Source organism: Peromyscus eremicus, chromosome 12 (genome assembly GCF_949786415.1).
Source record: "Peromyscus eremicus chromosome 12, PerEre_H2_v1, whole genome shotgun sequence".
Lineage (NCBI taxonomy): Eukaryota > Metazoa > Chordata > Mammalia > Rodentia > Cricetidae > Peromyscus > Peromyscus eremicus.
This window is the reverse complement of record NC_081428.1, coordinates 7,599,467-7,617,364: the sequence shown is the minus strand read 5'-3', so window position 1 is coordinate 7,617,364 and position 17,898 is coordinate 7,599,467. Positions and strand designations below refer to the sequence as shown.

General features: G+C 40.9%; 1 protein-coding gene across 1 annotated transcript in view; it reads right to left on the bottom strand.

The window, feature by feature from the left end:
* Window positions 1–2,602: 2,602 nt before the first annotated feature.
* Window positions 2,603–17,898, bottom strand: part of Paxbp1 (PAX3 and PAX7 binding protein 1) — a 30,080-nt gene continuing 14,784 nt past the window's right edge. Inside the window, exons 9-18 of the mRNA XM_059277219.1 lie at window positions 15,490–15,589; window positions 15,286–15,401; window positions 13,720–13,919; window positions 12,476–12,620; window positions 11,825–11,946; window positions 11,171–11,247; window positions 10,491–10,557; window positions 7,275–7,421; window positions 5,375–5,529; window positions 2,603–3,744 (exon numbers count right to left, since the gene is read on the bottom strand). Coding sequence (XP_059133202.1) covers window positions 3,627–3,744; window positions 5,375–5,529; window positions 7,275–7,421; window positions 10,491–10,557; window positions 11,171–11,247; window positions 11,825–11,946; window positions 12,476–12,620; window positions 13,720–13,919; window positions 15,286–15,401; window positions 15,490–15,589 — 1,247 coding nt within the window. The 3' untranslated portion in view covers window positions 2,603–3,626. The remainder of the gene's footprint in view (window positions 3,745–5,374; window positions 5,530–7,274; window positions 7,422–10,490; window positions 10,558–11,170; window positions 11,248–11,824; window positions 11,947–12,475; window positions 12,621–13,719; window positions 13,920–15,285; window positions 15,402–15,489; window positions 15,590–17,898) is intronic.

The following is a 17,898-nucleotide window of genomic DNA, read 5'->3' as shown; positions in this document are numbered from 1 at the left end:
CAACGCGGGAGCGGACGGGTCGCACGGCAGGGGACACCGGCAGAGAGAGGGTCCGGCCTCCTGGCATGGAGTCCTCGGAGCTCGCCAGCCCTCCCCGCGGGCAATAGGGAGGGACTGCGGGAAAGAGCTGTGGGGGCCCGAGTTGATTCGTGCCCGAATCGGGCATCGGGACCACCCCCCTGCCGCCTCCGCGGACCCGACGGGCGGGCGAGGGGAAGGGAGGGCTGGGCGCTGTCTGCCAGCAGCGCGGGCGGGGCGGCTCCCGAAGAGCTGTCCATGGTGTCTGCAGACAGGGAGGCAGCAGGAGACTGTTCCCTGACTGTTCTATGCATTCTTGGAGCTCCCTGAGCTGTGGAAGAGTGCTCAACTAAATGCAGTGGAGGAGCTCAAGGCAGTTAAACAAAACATGGCTGTCACTTAGTGATTTGCCAACCGTGGAATTTTATAACTAAGGGCATCACACGGTTTCACACCTTCTTTTCTCAACACATGCCTATGATTTGTGTCCGGCAGAATTATTCGGCTTCTACTTAAGAGACAAAAATGGAAGAAAGATGTAGTTAATAGGGCTTTAGAAAGGAATGGAGAACCCGAGGTACCCGGCATTCATGTTTCACTAGCCTCTTCCCCTTTTTGTTTTTTCCCCCAAAAGCACAATATGATGCGTTGCACAAAATCATTTCCTCTATCAGGCGCTATCATGTGACTTAACATTTCTCCATTTTATCGAAGACAAATCCACCCTGGTTTCAAAATACTAATAAGCAAACTAAACACAAGCCATCTCTAGTCAAGGAGAAACACACTTGAATTTAGTTCTGAGATCTTTTCACTTAGTCTCCGTAGAAAAGCTTTTGCTTTTTGTTGTGGTTACAGTAACCACAAACTTACACTGATAATTAAAACGCTTGAGTGGACTGTGGTTAGTCATTTTCCTTTCAAGAAGTGTCCCTTTCAGGTGGGGACAATTCTTCAAAGAAAAAAAGTTGGTGAGAATGTGATGCCTGTATATGATATGCAACAAGAACAACAAAAAGTGCTCAGGAGTTACTGAATTGTCCCTTGGAGGTAACTTTATTTTTTGAGACCAAGTAACACAGAGGCGAGGCTGGTGTGCCACCATGCCTGGTTTATGTGGTGACTAGGACTGAACCCAGGACTTCGTGCATACCAGGCATTTTACAAACTGAGGACATCCCCAGCCCTTCTGACATCTGAAATCACCCTTAAGGGGAGATGTAATCAAATTTCACCTCAAGAATCTGTGAGGCTACATCAGAAACCCTTTCTCAAGATGGGAATCATGGCACTAGGCTCTTCCTAAAGCAAGGCTTCTGCCTATTCTTGGTTTTTTGTTTGTTTGTTTGTTTGTTTTCTAACTAAGATTCAAATTTCTAGGTTGCCATTTCTTTCTTCAAATTAAACTGGAAACATGATTTATCTCTAGTATTAAGTCATAGCTTTCGCAAATCCTTTCAAAATAATTTTTAATCATAAAATAAGCCCAGGACTTGAAAAACATAGTAGCAACCTTTAAACAGTCCTTATTGTTCTTTTCCTATTTAATACTTTGTTACAGTGTTTCCAAATAGCTGTACACATTTTTGAGTGAATCGTGGTATCTTTATGATAGGCTAACTTAAATACTTCAGTGATACACAGTCTAAAGGTCTGCACAGAAGCCAATGCCTTCTTGACTTTGAAAATGAGCAATGAGTGAGGCTTGTGACAACCATCTCAAAATACTCACACCCTGATACTTGAAACCAGCAAATGGTAGATGGTTGGGCAAAGAAACCTGAGTTTTGGACATTCAGCAGATGACTGTGGATACGCAGGAGACCATCATGAAATCACAAGTACCCTTACAAAGGAGGCAGAGGGGATCAGATACTCATGAAGTGACATGAAAACATGGCAGACTGGAGAACTATGACAAGCCAAGGCTGAGGACCTTTGTAGGACACACGGTCCTGGTGACACGTCCAATTTCTGGCCTTCAGCACTCAAGAGAATAATTGTTTTAAGACACTCAACTACTATGTGACAGAGCAAGTGAGAATTCCCTTTTTAGTGTCTTTACTCACTTAGGAATGAAAAACTTCTGTTGAGACATGAAGACGTTTTTAAATGCACAGTTCTGTGCTACATTCATCTTGTATCAGAGTTCTGGGATAGTGTTCAAGCCTATTCCTAAAAGCTAGGATAGAAAGCCTCAGTGCTTCTTCTAAGAGTTCCTAAAAACATACAGGAGGATGGCTTATGTGAGGAGGATGGCTTATGGTTTAGAAACACAGTTTAAGGCCCAAATACCTATTTCTGTTTGTTTTAATCCACTGACATTGATGGATGAGTGTTCTAAAAGTTTCATTCCATTTAGGAGCTCACAAAAGTATTAACAAAAGATTCACCCAAAATGAGAGTGTGGAGATAAGCCCTGCTCCTGCAAACACACAAAACCAATGGGAGAAAGGGGGGCACAAAGGGCACTGTCCTATGAACTACCTGCCTTTAAGAGTACACACTGGCCTGCTAACAGCCTCCCACTATGACTCATCTGAAATACTCTAAAGTTAAGTCACCAGCAAAATACAACGAAGGATGTATTTAAAAATTAATTTAATGCTTGGCTATAGCATAATTACACATATAATTATCAAACAATAGTCCTTAATTTCCAAAAAGTTCCTCTTTTGAAAACCACAGAATCAGAAAGCATTAACTTTAAAACAAGTTTCTCTGAGTATTTACAATGTGGTATAAATATTACAGAAGACCACCGATAGTAAATTGCCTGGGTGCGTCTAATCAGCAAGGCATATTCTTTATTGCATATATAACTCACATATGTGGGATTTAAAATATGAGAGACTATAGAAATTCATGTATATGTAAGCTGGGCAGGGAGTAAAATCATGAATGACAAAGGACAGTCAGCCTAAACCATGCAGTTAGTTTGTGGGCTTATTGTCAAAAACTAAACTGATGTCCCACCCTGAACTCTACTGCTGTATCACCCAGCGCTCACATTAAACCCACATGTGCTCCAAGGCTGACTCACAGAAGTTCCACACTCACTCAGTGACAAAGCCCTAACTCAGCTCTCATTTTAAGGCAGTACAGCGACAAGTGACAGTGATGCTAGCTGAAGTGGGGGTGACGACCATCACCTGCCAGCCCTTCTGCTGTAACAGCACAGCAGTTCCCGAAGACGACTGCTACTGGGTCATTTTCTGTTGTTAAAAAGCTTCCTCTGTAGAAAAACACCCGCAAATTTCCAGCGTGAAAACCCAGGGTGGTATAAATATATACATACATATATGCATAATTATACAATTTACACTACACACACATCATTTATAGAGGACACGTAAACAAAGTTAATTTATGACGATACAAAATACCTCCATAAACAAAATATGACAGGCAGTAAGGAAAACATTCATAGACTCCTAGAAGTAATCTGAATTCCTTTTGTTCTGAAGAAATCACATTGAAGGACACAGTAGTAATATAATGTTTTTGTATTTAAACAAGAATCAGTATCTTACAGTTTAAGAAACTTTACATATGTACAAAATTTACACACTGGGAATGGGCAAAGCAAACACTTTCTGGTCTCAGATCTATTTTCCTTCCATCAGAGACTTAAGTTCTTTCACATTGTGGTCACTTGCAACAGACACAGCATGATCCAAAGCCCGAACACTTGCAAGAAGTTTTACTATCTGTTTTATGTTTTCTCTGAGGAAAAAAAAAAATCACAGCATTATATTGAGATAAAATTTGTTCTTGATTTTACAACTACATTAGAGAATCTGCAAAGTAACTTTCCCAGGCATACATTTTCAATCACTGAGAAGACGACATGCAAGCTACAGCATGTTTTAAAACGTCGAGATGGCTCACTGTATACTGCTTGCCACCAAACCTAATGCAGAGTCTGTTTCCAGATCCTCCATGGTGGAAGGAAAGAGCCCAATCCTGGCGGCTGTCCTCTGAGCTCCACACACGCACCATGGCAGTATGTACACCACTCTCAAAACAAATAAATGGGAAAAGAATCTTCTTTTGTTTGTTTTTGGTTTTTGAGACAGGTTTCTCTGTGTAGCTTTGTGCCTTTCCTGGAACTCACTCTGTAGACCAGGCTGGCCTCGAACTCACAGAGATCTGCCTGCCTCTGCCTCCCGAGTGCTGGGATTAAAGGGCGTGCGCCACCACTGCCCGGCTGGGAAAAGAATCTTTAATCGGTTATGTATTCAAAATGTTTAAGTGACTGGCCCAGAGACAGGAAGTTCATTCTAAACACAAACTATTTTATTTTGATAAATGATTTTCATCAATATCTAGGAAGAAAAGCAGTTACGATCCCAAACCCTTTTGGAGCTCTGTCTCTCTGCTTCCCAACCGGAGTCCCAGCCCTTGTGGAGTACAACTTCAACAGAAAACGTTTGTCTTCATCATCGGCTTAGGAGGAGCCAAACCTCAACTCCTTTAAAATTCATTCAATAAAGCCTAGTCCTGCTTTCCTTATCAGTCCTGCCTTAAGTCAATCCACCTTATTATGAAGAAACTGAGATAGTAACACCAGAATTCTTGAAAGGATGAGTAAGTACACATCTCTGAGCCTCGCTCTGGGGTTACTCAGTACAGAGAAAACAACACACATCTAACCAGTGCCAACTGTACCAATGTTTACAAATCGCTCAGGCTAGCCCTCAGCTCACTCTGAAGCCCTGGCAAGCCTTGAACTGAGACTCTTCTGCCTCAGCCTCCTAATAAGCCGAGGTTCACACCTGGGTCCAGGCTGGGCTCTTTCCTAGAAATTTTTTCATGAAAACTAGACACAAGCTATTCCCAAAACAATCATGAATGGCCTTTAGTCTGTAATATGGATTAAGAGAGCATGAAAGCTCTCAAATACTCAACTTTAACCCAGTCCACACTTCAGTGGCCATTCTTTTCAGGTTTTACATCTACATAATGAAAGCTCATAGGCTAAGGATCACTACATGCTAAAACTCTAAATCTATTCAATTCTTCACAGGAAACAAAAATACAAATTTATCCACTGCTCCAGGTATGACTCTTACTGTAAGTTTTCTCTAAAACCTTTCAAATTTAATGCACTGGAAAAAGACAAAAATTGTACAAACAAAAATTGTGTATTTTGGTAGGTTTGTAACAGTAAATAAATGTACAATTTAAGAGAATATGATCAGAGTACATCTTATATATACACAGATATAATGTAATGGAAATATTTAAACAATAAATTAAGAAACAAGTTAAAATGACTCCACTTGATTATTTAATATTAAATCTGACTAAAGAACTCTAGATTATCATTTCATTAATTAAAAGAATAAATTACCTTGCATTTCTTTTTTCCACATCAGAGCACCCAATACTATTCCTGTAAATTGTATCTGCTAAATGTACAAGATATCGGCAAAAATTTTCCAACTGAGAAATAGTTCTTTCTCCTTTCAGATTCACAAACCACTGCTTGGGGAAACAGTTGATTACCTATGCAGAAGATGCAAATGAAATAGTTAAAACAGAATGAAAATGTCAAAAAGCTAAAGCTACATAATGGTTACTATTTACTGCTATATAACATATCTTTTTAAAAACCTGACTTCCTATATTAACTATACCAATGTCTGATTTTTTACAATGCACCAGACACTCAAAATAGTTTGCCAAATATTTAAATAGACATAAAACTGATAACTGGTTGCCCATTTTTTTTTTCAGTTATCAATGTGACTAAAGCAAACCATGTTCCCTTTATAAAAACACATGTATAAATACAGTACTCTAGTCTCGTCCCTTCCTTCCTGAAAATTTCAGTGATCAGTATCTATGTTGGTTGTAGGAACCCAGTTAGCCCAAAGTAAGATTAAGACTATTGACACTAGAGATAGAGTACACAGCAAGAGCCTTAACCCAGTGAACAGGGGATTGCGACATTCTGGCTTTAGTGCCAAGGCTTAAGGAGTATGAGACTGATTCCCTCAAGAGGACAGTCTACTTTGGGCAGCTGTTATCCAAACAGGTAAAGGCGGCTGTCCATTATAAGAATCAAGGGTTACTAAAGGAATGACTTATCCCAGGGACACAGTGGGTATAAAATGAGTCAAAACATCTCATTCCAGAAAGAAAGCACCATCTTAAAAAGGGGGACATGTTTATCACAAAGAATCGTCCGTCTGGTTCGAGGCCTCTGGGCCCTCTCTGGACATCCCTTTGCTGCTGCCCTGTGTCATGAAGATCCTGCAGCTCTGGGTCCACAGGACCGACATCCACCCTTGCCCCCGCCACATGTAAACATGTATGGATAAAGGGGTTTACTGCATGACTGTGTCACACTGCAGCTTCCATGAGACTTTCTCCTTCTTCTCCCCACCCCCTTTTTCTCTTAAGTTTTATTTTGTTCTATGGGGGAAGTAGGGGGAGATGGGTGGGATCAGGAGGCATGGTGTGAAAGACAGAAAGAATAAATAAAAAGAAAAATTTAAAAAAAAAAAAAAGAGGGACTCATTGCATAGTTGCAGAAGTCTACTTCTAAGGGATAACCACATTCAGGGAACAAGGAACAACCTCTGCCACAGACACAGACCCTGAATCTTATGGAAAGCTCTCAGACAAACTCATACCAAAAGCACATTACAAATAACTGGCCTGTCACCTTCAGAGATGTCAGGGTTGTAAAGTCAAGAGAGAATGAAGCACTCTTCTGGCTCAAGGGCACTAAAAAGACTGGTTAATTGTAAGTCGGGTATTTCTTCGGCCAGTGAAGCTGTTGACTTTGTAACTGAAAGGCACACTGGACTAGGTCACGAAGATTAGCCAACAGTAAAGTCAGTGTAATGCCCTGACACTACGGCCCTGGTCTAGCCATGCCGGGCAACACTCGGCTTTGCCAAAAATATACACTAGTATTTTCAAGGTATCGAGACTACAAGTCAGAGATTTAGTTTGAGGTTAAAAAATAAAAATTTAATTGATACCTACAAAAACATTCACAAAACCACATATATAGACAGACATACTTTCATGTATCATTTCTTGGCCTCTTGGTTAAGATCAATTATCTTACTTTTTTGGGTTAAAAAAAAAAGATGTAACATGTTTAGTTTGACTGCTAACTTTATAGCAAGTTTAATTGTCAATGGGAATTTTATGAAAATCCTATTCTTTAAACAAAGAAAACTGAATTTGCTTTGATGGGCATGCTTTAAAACTACAATATGTGTTATCCAACTCACATTTTGGGCTTTTTTGATGCTGTCATCTCCATATTCTGAATTCTGAAAAGCCATGAGAATGTATCTATTTAACAAGCCATCTATTGACAATTCCTGAAGAGTTTTGTTTGAGAAAATGCCATACCACTGAAGGAAATTTCCCAATAGCTAAAAAGAAAGAAAGAATTATTGTGAGGCAATATCAATTATTATTAAGTACAAAGTAAATTAGTTACATAGTAAAACACCCAAAAATAAGATGGATGGAAGGAAGCCCTGACAAAGTATTAACACTTCTGAAGTATCTAAATGTTTCCTACAGTAACTCTTGAATCTCACATTTAAATTAGTTAAACCATGAATGGCAGCGCACGTAACTAGTGGATGTCATATTGGTCAACACACACAGAGAACATTTCCTGTCAGTGTAGAAAGTACTCCCAGATCGACTGGTACCACAGGCCCTTAGCAGGCAGGCCTTCATCTCTGACTCTAGCACAACATGGCTGACAACCTCCCACTCTGCTCAAGCTGGACACGTATATATAAAATGAAGACCACGGTCATGAAACGGAGGCCTCATCCCATCTCACCACAATGTCTAGCTTCCCAGTATTTCTCCATTGAGTAAATGGTAGCATTATGCAGCAAACTACTCAGGCCAGAAGCACACACTGGTCACTCTTGGCCTCTTTGTCAAGTAACTTGACTTCACCTCCATCCACCCTGTCTGCTTCTCTAACTCCAAAATCTAACTAGTACCCTCTTTCTGCACTCGAGTTACTCCAGTGATTACAGCAAGCATACTAGTGTACCTTTTTTCAAGCAGAATTCTGTAACAGAAATAAACGTACAAAAATGATCTGAGTATTTCCACTCAATTTTTTTGAGGACAACACAAAGAGAAATCCCTTTCCCTTTAAGAGAAAAACCATTACACACAATGGAGGCTTGAGGATATTCAGAATTAATTCTCTTGCAGAACCCTGTTAAGATCTGCATTAGAGTCCCATCTTGTCTTAGCAATGGAACGACACTGAGGTCAGACTGGGCACACAGAATGACAGGGAGGGTCTACTTGACATTCTGGGGTTTCAATACAGGGTGTGGCACAGTAAACAGGTAACAAAAAATGAGTTCCAATTTTCATTATCACTATCCTCAACCTACGTCAACACGTTAGTTCTATACAGCACGCAAAGTCATCTCACAAGTGGCCATTTGTTTGTCCTTTCCATCCTAAGAACCACGACTCTCACATCTTTCACCAACTTTCAGCTAAGACTGTCTCCACAACAAAGAGCAGGGGAACAAAGGGATCTAAACTAAAACTTTAATTTGGATTTTCCTAATTTTGTGTAATACGGATTTCAGCCTGCACATGTGTCTGTGCATCACACTTGTGCGGGGCTGGAGGAGACCAGAAGATGACACTTCATCCCCTTGAACAGGAGTTCCAGGTGGCTGGGAACCACCGTGAGTGCCTGGGTCCTCAGTGCTCTTAACCACTGAGCCATCTCTCCAGCCCCTAAAATAAAAATGTGAACAGATGACATGGCTAAATGTAAAACCCAAACTATGAAACGTCAAGGTAAAGGAGAGAAATTTCACGGTTCTCTGTTAGGAAAATATTTCTAAATGTGTCTTCTGAAGCACATACAACCGTACCAGTAGGAGACAAATGAGAGCTTGTGCTGCTGAGAATTGAGCTCAGCTGGCACACAGCTGGGTCCAAGGCCCAATGCACAGCATCATCCAAGTGGTGCAGCCTCAGCTCCAGCACTGGGAAGTGAGAGGACAGGAGTTCAGGGTCATCCTTAGCTACACAGCAAGTCTCTGAAACAGGTCTGGGCTACATGAGACCCCAATTCAGCAACAACAAAAACCCACTACAACTTCTACATTTGGAATACTTGAATGAAAAGTTAAAAGACAAACCAGAGACAAAGTTCAAAAATCATCTCCCTATGTTTCCTCCAGAACACAGAACTAATTGAACTCAGTAAGAAGAAAACAGTCAACTTAAAACATGAGCAAAATACCTGAGAACACACAGAAGGCAAGGCAAGTCTATGAAATCAGGCTGTACACCACTAATCAACGCGGACATGGAGAGTAAGGAGTAACACAACCTCTTCACATGCTGTTGGTGAACACAAACACCACAGACAGCCTCCCCGGCGTTTCACTCAATGAAACGAGACAAGAACTCACACACTCAGGAAGTCCTCACGGCCTCTCTCTCCCCAATTACTCCAACTGGAAACCATCTCAAGTCCTCCTAACTAGGAAAGGAACTGAACAGGAACAGGAACTCAACTCTTAGACCCGCACCTTACAGACTCCCAGCCTGCAGTAAACCAGCACACTGCTGAGAACACTAATGAAGCAACTCTCATACACTGAAGCAGAGCAAGGCTCGCTCAGGGGGACCTACTGCAGACTTGCCGGAAACACATCCTTGCAAAGAAACCACAGAACACAAGCGGGTTAGGAGGGGGTCAGAAGTGGGCTACACTGCAAAGGGGAACTTGGGGGAGATGTGTCTTTCATCTTGGTAGTGGTGACAAGTGTATTTTATGAAAACTCATGGAACTATGCACTAAAGAGCAAATGTGTGTGAACTACCCCAAGGACAAATGGAGAGACAGAACTTAGAACCTTCAGGATAAAGACAAGCCTTACCTGACTCTGCTGCTTCCTAGCCCTGGCCATTCTGTACTTGTTTAATCTTTACCAAAGCCCGCTCTCCTTTACCTGGATTCTATTTAACCCTCCTGTGTCACAATCTTAGGCTCACTTCCTGGAGAGGAAGAGGGATCTTCTACCGCAATGCTGGAGTTGCCCATCTGAATTCCCTAGGGGCCCCTCATCGACACCACAGCTGGTACCATCTGTCTGCCATCTACCTGCCAAGTGTACTGTAAACTCCACTGAAAAGGCTTCTGTCTTGGCCAATGCTGTACCCTAAAACGCAGGAGAGAGCCGGTGCTCTAACTGCTAAACACATCTGTGTGTTCAGTGCTGCGGCTTAGTTAAGCGGCCTGTGGGACAGCCTGGGCCTTACTTTCAAATTTTCCTGTGAGAACATCAAACTGAAATAAACTTTGGAATAATATTTGATTGTGTGTGACACCACACCAATGTAAGTCTACAGAGTTAATAAACAAAGTCTTTCAAATACACTACATAAAGTCCAAAAAATTCTAAATTTTTAGATGGTCTATGAATACATACCTTGACAGAAGACCAAAACTGTCGTTGAAAAAATAAGTAAGGCCCAGAATTTTTATTTTCTAAGACACTAAAAGAGAAATAAAACACAATCAAATATTGTATAAGTAAATGCTTTTCCACTCTTACCAAAAAGAATGTCCACAAATAAACAAGATCAGAACTCGGGAGAGCGCAGCTCGGCTGCGGCTCAGGGCAGAGTGTTTGCTCAGCATCTATCCCAAAGCAACACATGGCGGGGATAGAGAGTGAGGGGGGGACAGGGAGAGAGAGAGGGAGAGGGGCGGGGAGAGAGAGTGGGGGGGAGGGAGGGCAGGGAGAGAGAGTGGGGGGGAGGGAGGGCAGGGAGAGAGAGAGAGAGAGAGAGAGGGGGACGGGGGGGGGGCAGGTAGAGAGAGAGGGGGTGGGGGCACAGGGAGAGAGAGAGGGACAGGGAGAGAGAGAGTGAGAGGGATGGGGGCCGCAGAGAGAAATGGGAGAGGACAGGCAAAGTTGGAGAGATTAAAAAAAAGAGAGAAAGAGTCTGAAGCCCATACAAAACAAATACAAGCAACAAACCAAAAAAACAAAACTGAATTTTGAGATAGGTAATTTTATACTACACAAGTAAAGTTTATATTTCAAGTTTAGACTCTGAAAGCAAGCATGGAATGTTATACTTAATGTTCATATGAATTACTTACTTTTTGGGATATAAGGGCATGAATACATCATCATCTAAAGTTCTTCTCATCCTCAATAAAAGTGCTTTAAGGTATACCTACAGAGTTAAAGGAATTACATTTAAATTATGTTAAATAACTTTAACACTTACAACTCTACCAAATAACCGCTCAGCAATTACTAATCAGTAAAGCTATTTACAAATTTTTTAACTCCAAGTCTACTTATATAAAGATCTAAAATTAACATAGATCATTTTCAAAAAGTCAAAATTCAACAACAATGAAGGCTTTTCCAGCCAGCTCAGTGAAAGCAATTTTACATCTGAGGGTTACCTGTAAGTGTACCTGGCCACTTTTAAATATGCTACTTAAGTTCCAATCACCACAAAGAGCTCATCTAGTGCGTTTACTTTCTATTCTCCCCCACAGTACAGTTTTGACAGGGAAGCTTGATGGTGGAATTGGAAGTGGGCTGTGCTGGTGACAGACAAATGGGATCTTTCTTCCACAGAGATTTGCACAACCGAAAACTAGCAGCTTAACTGTATAAAAAACCCAACTGGGAGAATCAATCAGATCCCTGGTTGGTTCGGAATAACCATTCATTCTCTTAAAGTCTGGCCCATTTTCAAAAGAAGGAATAAACCTTCCCAAGCATAGGAACTGAAGTACCTGTGTGTTTTTATTTTCTGCATTGACTACTGAAGGATAGCCATTTATTAATTTTAGTGTAATTCCAACCATTCTTGAGGTCTGTGTTGTAGAAAAGGGATCCCACATGTTTTCAGCTATTACTGTTGAAAAACAAGAGACAAGATGTTAAAAGCTGCAGCTTATTTTTAATATCAGATAGGCTTTGGTTATAAATACCAGCATTTATTTTTGTAGTCCTTTGTATCCCAAAAGATCTTATTCAAACAACCAAAATTTCTAATTAAATTCCAATTTGATTTTTAATTATTTTTAATTATGTTAAATAATTCAGATAACCTCTCAACAATTAAACAGATTTCTGTAACAGTAATTTCTAATCTTTCAAGAAAATGAATAAAACAAATGTGTATGACTCCCCCAAAACATCTATTCAGTTTGGCATTAAGCAATCTTGAGGCTCTGAAACATCAATTATTGCTCTCAGGTCTATGTCCCCTGCAAAGTGGTCTTCAAGCCTCAGGCTAAGAATTGTCTATCCTTAACACCCCTGGGCCAGCCAGGTGATACCTAATATAGATTATGTAACATCTATGATGAAATGGTCACTGGACTAAGAACTCTAGGCACATCTGAGAAACCCAGAACAATGATGCCCCTCCTGAAATCTACCTGTCAGCTTGGGAAGAATGACCTTCTCCACAATGGTGGGCAGCAGAGCTACATCAACATCATCCTTCTCTTGTTCTCGTTCTTCACAACCATAGAACAGCAGAGATTCAAACCAGAGCATGTATTCAAAGTCACGGCATTTTGCCTAAAACATATTAAAAAGTTGTTAGAGTTACCCTTTAGCTGTAACAAACAAGCACTGGACAAAATATACAAAACACTGTTTTCAGATGCGGCAGAAGAAGCACAGGACCATGATCATTAAAAGAAAAGACAGGCCGGGCGGTGGTGGTGCACGCCTTTAATCCCAGCGGATCTCTGTGAGTTCGAGGCCAGCCTGGGCAACCAAGTGAGTTCCAGGAAAGAAGCAAAGCTACACAGAGAAACCCTGTCTTGAAAAACCAAAAAAAAAAAAAAAAAAAAAAAAGACAAGACAGAGATGAAGCAAACTGCTAGTTCAGGACAGCACACACAGCAGGGTTGAATTCTACGTGGGACACAGTAGTTCTGTGAAGCTGGGACAGCAATGGGTGTTCAAGAAGTCCAAGGAAGCTAAAAGCTGTGGACAGAGGAAGAAGCTAACAACACAAGACTTCCAATCCACACAGCCTTGAACCTCTGCAGGCTACTGAAACACACATGCACAGGATGAAACTACTAGAGCAGGCAGGCACTTTCCAGGAACGAAGCCGTTTCTGGAGTTCAAATTCCTTTAGCTTGTTAAGAGGCTCCATTGAAAGCCCCTTTTTCCTTATTGTTTTCTCATCTCATCCAGTAAACGTCAATCACTATGTCAGTAACTTACAAAGACCCAATGCTAACTGTTAGAACCAGGGACAAACAGTTCCACTCTCCGCACTCATATACTAAGACCATGTGCTCTCCTGACGCCATCTTCAGACTCACTAGTTCGTTCCACCCTTTCCGTTTGTCATAACCACAACTGCCCTAGTGTACTTTCCCAACAGGGACCAAGTTCTCCTGGGATAAAAAGACTAACTTCTTGCTTTTCCTGCTTATAACCCAGTGTTAATACACATAATTTTTGCCAGGAATAAAACTTTATATAAACTGAAATCACAAAGAAAGCTTTTGAAGTGATCAAAAAACTTTATTTAAAAACAGATTAACCTAAGATATAGTCTATCTTAATTGATTACAGACTATGCTCTATCTCCCTCTCTAGCTTTTAAGGCAAAAACTACCCAAATCATTGTTTTTGAATAGTGGTAGAAACCACGCACCTCAAGAGGAGTCCAGGTGAGGAGCTGCAGTCTGATGAGAGGATTGAACAATTTTGGCAAACAAAGACCAATGTAAGCATCCTTATAGGACGTGTAGTATTTTGAACGCCATGCTTCAAACTGTGCTTTAATGCAGTCAATTGAGTAGAAACTCTCAAGGACATCTTCAAAAACCTTGCTAGACTCTTTCAAAATGCGATCTAGAATGAAAAAAAGAAAAAAAAGAAAGGTTTGAAAGCAGCAGAGTACCACTTAGTGCTCGTAGCACACAGGAGTTTACTCTCTCCACTGGTGAGGTAGCTCAGTGGGCACAGAGCTTGTTCCCAAGCCCCACGACCTGGGGCCAATCCTTGGGACCGGCACACAGACAGAACTGACAATGTTCCCGTTCTTTGTGGGTCAAATGTCATGATGTTTACAGCGAGCCATCTCCAAAGGAGCACTGACATATGCGGACACACAGAGAGAGAAAGCAAAGCAGTGGAATGTCAGCATCTTCAGTCTGGATGACGGACCAATGTGGAGTCTCATCATCCTTTCCAATTTTCCACACGTCCACAAATGTTGGCTATAAAAAAGTCCAAGTTCGTTGTGGTGATGCACACCTGTAATCTCAGCATTTAGGAAGTGGAGGCAGGAAGACCAGGAGTGCAAGAACATCTCTAACTAGGTAATGAGTAGAAACTCAGCGTGGGCACAAAATGAGCTGAAGCTAGCCTGGGCTATGAGACTCTGTTTCAAAAACCCCAAGTCAGAGAAACTGGGCCTGGTAACACTAGGAAGCTGAGGCAAGAGGACCACAAGTTCAAGGTCAGTCTGGGTAACTTAGAGAGATTGTCTCACAATGTATGTTTGAAGGCTGAGACTATGGCTCAGTGGTAGATTGTTTGCCTATCAAGTGTGAGACCTTCAATTCAATCCCTAGTACTTCAACAGAGGGGGGAAAAGTCACAACTAATAAGGTTCTCTACTAGCCCAGTCAATATAACCCAAATGACTACAGCCAATGGTGGGAGAGACAGAATTTACTCAGGAACATCCTAGAAATGCCCAGCATGCAGCTGTACCACTACCTGGGTGAAGTAACACATCCCTCTCTAGACTTAACTTTCAGAGCAGACAGCTTCAGGTGACTGGACCAATGGCTCCAACACACGGTTTGTATACAAGTATTAATTAAATCTCCTAACACTGTTAACTCTTATTCTGAGAACTATAATATTCAATAAAAAAAAAAAAAAAAGATGTAAAACAGCACCTCGCTTATTACAGAAGACACAAAAATTCTATCCATTTCATGATTAAAAACCACAAGGGCCATCACAATGGCTCAGTGGGCCAGCAAACCTGATAACCTGAGTCTGATCCCAGGAGACTAACACAGTGAAGGAGAAAATTAACTCTTTCAAGTTGCCCTGGCCTCCACAAGCCCATGGTGGAATGCAGACATACACACAAATAAATAAGAGTAATTTTGTTTTTAATTTCACTAAAAAGAAAAAATATTAAAAGCATAACCAAGTAGAGAACAATTTGATGAGTCTGGTTTCCAAATAAAAGTCTAACCTTTCTCCAGATTGAAATTAGTAATATCTGTAGATGTCTCCTCATCATCACTGGAAAGGCCTTCGAGGTGATCTGCCATCTTACCGGTTTGCTCTCTGGCTTGCCTGCGGCGAGTCCTAGTTAACAAACATTGATTTTTTAATTTAGATTAAAAAACAAAATCCAGCTTCCTTAACAATGCCCAGCCAGTATTTTCAGACTCACCTCCTGGCTTCCCGCTCTGCGATCCGACGTTTTGCGTGCTCTTGATACAGTGCCCGATCCCGTCCAAAGGAATCAAGATTGGGTGCCATCAAAGCTTTATCTATAAAACAACAAACAGTTAAAATTAACAGTCTTCCTTCAACAATCATGAGGAAAGAATTTGCATAGAACAAGCCATTATGATAAACCTGCCTGCTAATCCCCACAGCAAGGTTCTGCAATGAATAGATAAGTTTTAAATATAGGACTAGATAGGTTTTTAGTATAGAACAAATCTTGGAATTATTGAGTTTCCATGAGAAAAAGTAGAAGAATTAAAACTGACTTCTAAGAGCACAACTACTGCTGGGCTTACTATTTCTGTCTAAGTAACAGGACTAGCTTATCCTAGTACAATGAACAAACAAACGAAAAATCCACATTATCATGCAAAGGAAAAAATAGTATTTTTAAGAAAGATGCTGAATGATGTAAAATGACAGCAAAGAAACATGTAGAAAGACATAACAGCTTTGTAGTCAAGGGTTTACTAATTTATACTCTCTCAGTCACGGAAGTGTATTTAACACTACTCTTAGGGCAGTGTCGAGACTGACACCTGAGCAGGGAAACTTCTCACTCAGGGCTCTTTCCGTATCAGGCATCCCTTGTCACTTTTGAACGCCTCTGGAAAAAAGTCTGGCCCTCCTTCTGAAAGCTCCATGGTAATCTTCTATCTTTATTTTCCTACTCTCTCCTGGTTAAAGTTTCGTTTCAGCATCATTTACGTTTCAAAAAGGTGGTTCTTGTTATTTCCTTCACAGCACCCACACTTTGTTAAGTGACTACCAAGGCCAAGGACACACACAGGTCAGCTGATAAACAGTTGGCCTGCCGGCAGGAAGTCACACTCAACTCCCAGCACCACATACCCCATAAATTATCTCCCTGAAGCTATAATGAGCTTTGAGGTTCTCTACTGCAAACAGCATGTCTGTTTCCTCAGTCTCTTTGATCCGTTATTAGGATTGGTCTTTCTGGAGATAGTGTCTGTTCATGTAGAAGACACAAGACGGGAACAGGAAAGATGGCCCAGAGTTGGGGTTCCAGGACCCACATTGGGGAGCTCACAACAGCCCGCTAACTGTAGCTATGGGGTTCTATGTTTCTGACCTCCAAGGGCACCTGCACTCAGTGCATATACAGACACACACAAATCCACAGAATTTAAAAAACAGTAACAACTCTTTTTTAAAAAGAAAAGCAAGAATGGAAGCTCTGTGCATCATGTGAGAACTAAGAGGGCTTCCAACAGATCACTGATACAATGACAACTTGGTCAGTGGCTCGACAAACTTGCTTAGAGTACGAGGTGAAAGGAAAATGTCTTCTGCATTCCCTCATTTCTACTTAAGACATTCTGGAAAATATAGAATAGTTACTGAAAAGAAAACAAACAGAACAAGGGATCGGTGGGCAGACAGACACACAAACGATGAATGACACCATTTAAAGCTCATGCAGATTTTTCATGTAGATTTTTGCTACTGAAATGAGAAACAGGAAAACAAACCCTAAATTCTGCTCTGCAATATCTCCAAACTATTCTAGAACTATTTTTAAAAACTGACTTTTTCAAACTGAGTTTTTTATTCTTCTTTCAAAATAGCTGACATTAGGAAGTATACTCTAGAGCTTACAACTTATAACTAACTTAGGTGAGAAATCAAAAACTCAAGATTTGGCTTCCTTCGTTTCTGAAAAACTATATAAAATATAAGCCTGATGCTGTTCTTTTAAAAAAGGACAATGAATTGATTCCTTAATGTCTCGTGTGATTTTCCTTAAATCTTTGTCAATTATATCCCTCAGGAATAGTGGTTTTTTTTTTCACTTTTCCATTTTCTTGCAGCACTTTCCATTTTTCAAATTACCACGCATCATCATATAACTCTCACTTCACATTCCAAGTAACTATATCACCTCACAGTACGAAGAACAGATTATAGACAGCAAGGATAGTGAATGTGATACATAGCTCACACCATTTAACTTAAGAGGAAATTATTTCCTTTAGATGTACTATGGTTACCTGTAATCTGCCCCCGAAATCTGGCTCTCTGGATCAAAAGTAATCTGGGAGGGACGCATTAGTCATTTAGGTGCCCAATATCAATGATGTAATTTAGACTTTTACAGCAAAACCTGGCCAAAGCCATTCAAATGGCTCACAGCTCAATGTGCATGGGTCAGATCTGAGAGCCACTGCATCTTCTCTTTATACCTCTCCAACACCCATCAGACACACAGGAGGATGCTTGTCATGGATCCAATGCCTGACTGGGAGGATGGGCTATGTATTATTCTAAAAACAGCATTAGGCTCTATCATTCGGAGCAGTTGTTTAACATGCAGATTTCTGGACAGGAA